This window comes from Quercus lobata, chromosome 10 (genome assembly GCF_001633185.2).
Source record: "Quercus lobata isolate SW786 chromosome 10, ValleyOak3.0 Primary Assembly, whole genome shotgun sequence".
Classification (NCBI taxonomy): domain Eukaryota; kingdom Viridiplantae; phylum Streptophyta; class Magnoliopsida; order Fagales; family Fagaceae; genus Quercus; species Quercus lobata.
Genome location: NC_044913.1, coordinates 2,539,843 through 2,547,016, shown reverse-complemented (window position 1 = coordinate 2,547,016; position 7,174 = coordinate 2,539,843). Strand labels below are relative to the sequence as shown.

Here is a 7,174-nt window from a genome sequence, read left to right as displayed (position 1 = left end):
AAAATAGAAGAAGCAAGAGAAGGATGTAAACTGAAATTGTATTTTTTTTTTTTTTTTCATTAGGTTTTTTGTTTTTAATTTTTAAGAAGAAGTTAAAAACATTTTAAATAAATTGTAATATATATATCTATTTAGTTTTTTTTTTGGGATAAACTGGAGGATGTTTTTAAAAAAAAAAAATTGATTTGAAGTTAACGTGAGGATGATTTATTTTTTTTAAAGAAAAAAAACTTTGAAAAAGTGAGTTAGTGGAAGAATGATCCTGTTTTGTAGGAAATGTTTTAGGTGAGAGTTAGAGATATATTTTTACTAAGTTATCCTTAAGTTTTGCCTCTACTTAAACATAGGCTATAGGGGTATTTTGGAACCAAAAAAAAATCCGGTCTAAACAGGTGTAGCCCCTTAAATAGTAGTATAAAAAAAGTAAAAACTTGAACACCCTATAATATATATATATATATGTGTGTGTGTGTGTGTGTGTGTGTGTGTGTGTGTGTATTTGAGCCCATTAAAAATAAATTTTCATCTCTCCAAAATTTTGGTTCATTAAAAGTTGAACAAAAAAATTATGTGAAATTTCATACCCACAATACTTTCATAAATAATTCCTAAGTATCAAGTTGTTACTTGCTATTATTAGTGGACAAAAAGTAATTTCAATGGTAAGTTCAAATTAAAACCAATAATAACTTTCCATTTAAGATTTGTTGTGAAAGTATTATGAACATAATACTTCTTAAAAATTTCCCAAACAAATACAAATTAGCCCAAAAACCCAAATCAAATGTTTAATTGTGATTTTTTTTTTTTAGAAAGTAATTGTGATTTTTTAAATTGTGCTTTCAAAAGTCATATCATATCATATATATATATATATATATATAAGTTGAACAACTATTTTTGTTAAAATTAATTCTATCATGGAAGTTAAAACGAGTATTATAAAATGATTTATACATTTTCATGATGTAAAATAAGTAAATAACACAGTAGTAGTTAACTATCAGGGAAGTCAAATCGTAATTTGCCTCTCTTTATTTATTGTTTTTCCAAGACAATTTGTAAACTACATCACTAGACATTTTCCACCTTTTCTGTTCAGGTTTAGAGTTAACACGACCTGTAGTTTTATTCATTTTCCAAATGACTTGTAGCTTAATTAATACCCCTCCCACTTTTGAATTTTTACTTTCATAACTCGATGGTCACAATGCCTGATATGTCAACTAGTCAGGTCAAATTGTTTTCTTATAATGTTACAAGGAAACCAATGGTGCAGTTTCAGCAACTAAAAACGAGAAAAGCAAAAGGAATGTAAAACCCATGAGCTACCCACTATTTTAACTTGTACTCCTACCCTCAAAGGTAAAATTTGCAAGATAATGTTATTTTGATTTGTACTATTTTGAAACCATTTGGAGATCTAGTTATGTTTTTAAACCAACTTGATGACAGCATTTGAGCCAAACGCTCCTACAAATAGCCAGAACAAACTTAAATCTTTGAGGCAACTGAGGGAAATCGAATGATTCTGGAGCACGAGGCTGATAAACTTAACGACTCGGGTTTGATTTTGCATAAACATTGAAATTGAATTGCTCAAAGTCAAATCGACTCCAATCTCTATAGCATCAGTTGAAAATTGACAGCTTTGTTAGAAAAAAATTAGTAGTCCATAAGGCAATCTAATAAGAGCAGAAAAAATTTAACACTCTGGACATGTATATGACATCACTAGATAAACTGTGCTACCGACATGCAGACAGCAGCGGGAAGACTTCTCTTTGTTGCTTTCTTCAATCAAACCTGAAGAGGCACGAACAATTTCGCCACCGCAGAATACTCCTGCCAATGGTACCCCAGGAAAGTCCTCTATGAATGGAGAGCTAACAAGGTTGCGGCGTTTAAAGAATGAGTCACTGCACCCACAACATGAGAAAATAAACCCTCCAAAAACTTCCTTCTTAATATTAACAGGAACAGCCCTCTTGTGATGACAATTGTTGGAACTTCCATCTTGCTTCAAGCTTTTGAGATTTACAGAGGCATTATTACGATCTGAACGGTAGAATTGGAAGTAATCACCAGTTCTGATGTTAAAACCATCGACATAAAGGCTACTTTCACCTCCCCTGTCAATAGCCAAAAGACTCAAAAGACATTATTTAAAAAAAGAAGAATGCAACAAAGAATTAGTTAACTGCAACACTAGTCAAGTGACGGCAAAAGAAACACCAATAACACAATTATTCATTTAAGAATAAATTTCAAATAGTTACCCTCTAACTCGATGAAACGCCAAGGATGTTATTGTCTTTTCCTTTGACCGAATACAGTAATTTCTTTGTTTATTAACCCCAATGTACAGTGGGTACAGCTCATAATGATAATCCAACTGTAACATATATTTCAGTTTATGAGAAGCAAGCATATAGAAAGAGAAAAAATGACATAATACAAGTATACACATCTCATTCTATATAAAAAAGTTCTTAAATTTTATAATCTGCGAGTGAGTGTAGGGGCAGGCGGGGCATAGCACCACAAACCACACGCTTCTACTATCACCGGTATAAATGAATAGTTGAAGAAACCAGAAATATCCATAAGAATGAGCTGATGATCTATCACAAAGAGACTCTAGTAAATCATTTCCTAAGTATCAGAGTGCATCTAAAGCATCAATATAGTCTCCATGCTCATTTCATGTGCATCTAAGGCATAAACATAGTCTCCATGCTTATTTGAGTACCAAAAAGGAGAAAGAAGAAAAGTAGTTGAAGATTATCATGTTATAATCCTAATGTCCCACATGGATTAAATGTAAGCTTAACCACGTGTTTATAAGCTCTTGAGCACCCTCCCCTTGCAAGTTAGTTTTTAAGGGTAAGTTCTATCCATGAGTTCCTAACATTTGGTATCATCTCCTAGTCCCATGATTTCAAGAGAAAGAATCCATGGGAAGCAACATTTTTATTCAACCACAAATTTATTGTTTGAAAATACTAGTGTACCTCATTACTGATATCATCTAACATTGTTTGACCATCAAGAATATCCCTATCTCCTTCCCTTCTACCAGTAAGCCATGTAGAAGTAGTACGACGAGGTGAATTAGGTCCGTCCAACGTAACAGAAGCTGCTTTGTATTTGGGACCTATTGCCGATACACCATTTGACAATGCAACACGAAATTGAATATCCCCTATACCTTATTGTATACAGAAAATCCAAGGAAAAAGAGAGAGAGAGAGAAAGATATAAGTGATAGAAAATCATAACTTCAAGCAAAAGGAAAGTAAGAACATAGAATACAGACATGTATATAACGTGAAGAATTGAATTAGAGTAATTGAACTCAAAAAAAAAAAAAAATTAGAGTAACAGAGACGTAAAAACACAGACACCATATAATGATGGGACAGAGTTGAGCTTCACAAAGCACCCCTCTCCTGTTAATTGTACATATATTTTTCAATTTATTTCCCATGATTATCCATAAATCTATTAATACATAATAATAAAAAATATGCATGTCAGAAAATAATGTCTTAATTCATTTTGGACGCATAAGATAACAAATAGTACCACATAAATAAACACAATAATAACTACCACTAGACTTGTGTCTATCCCTTGCAAATACTAGAGCTACAGCATCTTCACAGTAGCCATTTCCACAGACACCTCTACTGTTATATCGAAAGCGGCCTCTCTCATCACCCACAATCACAGTTTCCTTTGGCATGGCATAATCTGCAATACACAAGTTGTAATCAACTAAAGCCGGTCAAGCACGAGCTTGCCACTAACAGATCATCAAAATTCACTAGTAATAGTATAAACTTCCAAGGACCAAAGGAATCTTCCATTACATAGCCTTTCTCAGAAACCAAACGAAAGATTTAATTTCTTTTCCTCTAAAATAAATCTAATAAAAGAAAAAAAAAACAAATAAAAGAAATTGAATGGGCAGATCAATACTCACCCAACACATCAATATGGGGTTTCAAGTCCACAAGCCTTTCCTATAAAATCATCCACATCACATGTTAGTAACACAACCAAGGGGGAACTGTTCTAAAGATATAGAAGGATGAACTTACTCCAAACATTATAATCGCAACTGGGGATGTACAACCCGAAACCGACGCTGTGTATTTCTTAATATCCTTCACAAACTTGTCAGTCATTGCCACTTTGGGTTCCTAATATCCAAATATTTCTTCATGTCAACTCATAATAAATTTAACACCTTTCCTTAAAAATTAATAAATGACAAAAAGTTGCCAATTTTCACTGAAAAATTAATGCAGTATCCTAACATCCAAAAAAAAAAAAAAAACCATAATATCAATATTTCATAACATAAAGCCATTATTATCTTGAACACCCTGCCACATCATCTAAGATGGCTATTTCAAATAAACTCATTATATTAACATAATATCAATATTATAATGACCTTTTACTCAAAAAAATATATGTAATATTAATACTTCATATTTCCTAACATAAAGCCGTTATTAGAGAAAATCAGCATTCATGTTTCAGTGCAAAAGTTAGTCACCCAGGGATTTCCTAGAAGTGGGATTGCATCAACTTTTAATCCTGGTACATAGCCAATAGTCAAAACAATGCCATGATTTGTATCTTCTATGTTCGAGCCATATTCATCGTCTGAATCACCATCAGTAGCTCCCCAATTTGCCTACATTAACATTTAAGTTGTTAAAAAAAATCAACATAAGTAAAATCATTATTCTTCTACGACAACTTCCCCCAAAAATGACAATTTACCAATAAAAAGTACCCAAAGAAAAAGAGAGAGAGAGAGAGAGAGATGAACCTCTCTAAATTCATTGGTAAGCGCATCCCTTCCAATTAGTCCATTGGCAATAGAAATAACGATCGGAGTTCTCTTAAACCTTCTCACAATCTGTATTATATGCATTAACAAACATTTAACTCACAATCTAAATAAGGCTAAACTACACTTTCCATTCCTTATATTTGGTTTGTGTTCAATTGTCATCCCTCAAAATGTTTACAAATTGACTGTAATACAACATTAACAAATTATATTTCACCCCATCAATTGTACTACAAAATGTTTACAAATTGACAAGACAATAATTGTGACAACTGTGATTGGTGCCACATATAATAAAATAAATTTCTTTACTATGCTTTTGTCTTATGTTTAGAAATTGAATCTCCAGAAATATAATACTCTCTACTCCTATTAAGTTTTTGTGGACAAAAATAATACCTTGAAGATATTTTAGGAACAAATTTACCTTTTTTTTTTTTAACAAATGCTCACAAAAAATGAATGGGATGGCAGAAATGAGGCTTTTTTCACCCGTTAGGCTAATTTCCCAAACACATTAGTTATATGTCCGATTTTGATACGTGACCACTTTTGAAATTTAAGTCTCGGATACTCGAGTTCCACGCAGAAAATCATGAGATGATTTTTTTTTTTTTTTAAGTTGAATTGAGTTTTAGAAACTCGAGTTACAAATGTAGTTACATAACTAAAATGTTCGCAAAATTAGCTTCACGGGGGCCAAAAAAAACCCGAAATGAGTGACATTTTAATATTTTTTTCGCGACGAAGAAAATAGAAACTAATTTAAAAAAGAAAGATTAAGATGAATCCATACAGGGCGAAAAGCATCAGGCAACTCGAATCCACGGGCAATGTTTGCGATAACGAAATGCGGTCGAATCGGCTCCGATAGCACTTTATCAAGAACATCTTCCACAGCACCCTATATCAATTTTCAACACATACCAAAAAAAAAAAAAATCCACACTTCAGTTAATGCAATCAATGTACTCAAAACCCTAATTTGAAGCAGAGAAATAGGAGAAGGGTAGAGTGGTAAATTTGTTTTTACATACAAAGGGACAGGGATCGAGAGAGAGAGCAGAAGCGAACTTAGGGCGAGAGAGGACGCGATTGCAGACTGTGTTCCACAGTTTCGAAACGCACGTCGCTGATGCGAACGACAAGGCTGGTAGTCTCGCTAGAATGTTCTGCAGTACGTCGTCGTTTAGCAGAGCGAACAACGACGACGACAACCCTGTTGTCGTAGTACAGTGCGTTTTGATTTTGGATCTCCTCGATGAGGATGATGATGACGACGACTCTGCCTCGCTCATCGTTGTTGTGAAATGCAAAGTATAGAATAGTACCCGCGTGCTTTTATATGTAACTAACACATAATCCCGCGGGAACTATTCGCGCCAAATGATACTAACGCACAAAGCATTGCAGTGTTAGATTTTACGCCTTAAAATTTTAAGATTTAGATTTTATCTCTTAATTTTTTTAAGTTATTATTGGACAAACTAAATACACTAGGTAAGTTTAGGTAAGTTTATGTAATATTTAACAGAAAAAATGGACGGAAAGGCTGTTGATTCAAGCAAGATAAAACTCTAAAGGATAAAATTTAAATTTTGAAATTTTAAGATAAAAAATTCAAAGGCATTCAAACTTTAGATGTGCAGTTTGCAATTTGACATTTTTTTTTTTTTTTTGTTAAACACAATTATTTGAAACCTATAACAATAGATATCTTTTTAATATTGGCAAATGCTAATTTTAGGGATAAGAGAATCAACCGATTAAGTTTGTTACTAAAACTAGCCTTTTGTGTGTTGAATTAAGTGAGATTTGAAAATTTTGTTAAATTATCATTTGTTTCAATTTATTCTTGAAATTTTAAAAATAGATTTAAGATGACTATTATTCATACTTAGTTTTTTTTTTAAAAAAAAAATGCTAAAATTGGATAAGTGGTACATTTTCATCTATTTGATTTTGATTTTTTTATTGAGATTTAAATTAGCTATGATATGGGTGTAACTAGCAAGTCTTATTTTATGTACCCAATTCAGCTAAATCATTCGAGTTGGTCTTTGCCTAACTTAAACATGTTCAAAATGATTGAGCAAGACTTTGATTCATGAAGGCTTAAGTCTAACCAATCTAAGGGCCCGTTTGGATGGAGGAAGGGGGGGGGGGGGAGAGGGAAAGTGGAGAGAAGTAGAGTAAAGTTGGTTGAAAATATGCTAATTTTGTGTCAAATCTACTCTACTTCCCCTTCCTCCCCCTCAATCCAAACAAACCATAAATTTGGGGTAATGACTATATATACTT

The 7,174-nt window shown here is 32.8% G+C and overlaps 1 protein-coding gene across 2 annotated transcripts; it reads right to left on the bottom strand.

Annotated features, from left to right (window-relative positions):
- Positions 1 to 1,415: 1,415 nt before the first annotated feature.
- LOC115963896 (F-box/LRR-repeat protein At5g63520-like) lies at positions 1,416 to 6,324 on the bottom strand. Of its 2 annotated transcripts, none has more exons than XM_031083128.1 (10): positions 5,911 to 6,324; positions 5,670 to 5,777; positions 4,850 to 4,939; positions 4,571 to 4,711; positions 4,107 to 4,208; positions 3,989 to 4,028; positions 3,616 to 3,756; positions 3,015 to 3,211; positions 2,280 to 2,395; positions 1,416 to 2,132 (listed from the first exon to the last, which is right to left on the bottom strand). In XM_031083128.1, exons 1-10 carry the CDS (start codon positions 6,169 to 6,171, stop codon positions 1,706 to 1,708), a joined length of 1,623 nt encoding a protein of 540 aa, XP_030938988.1. In that variant the 5' UTR covers positions 6,172 to 6,324; the 3' UTR covers positions 1,416 to 1,705. The 2 variants fall into 2 exon arrangements, with proteins under 2 accessions (XP_030938988.1, XP_030938989.1); XM_031083129.1 differs by having other exon boundaries at positions 3,015 to 3,205.
- Positions 6,325 to 7,174: the final 850 nt, after the last annotated feature.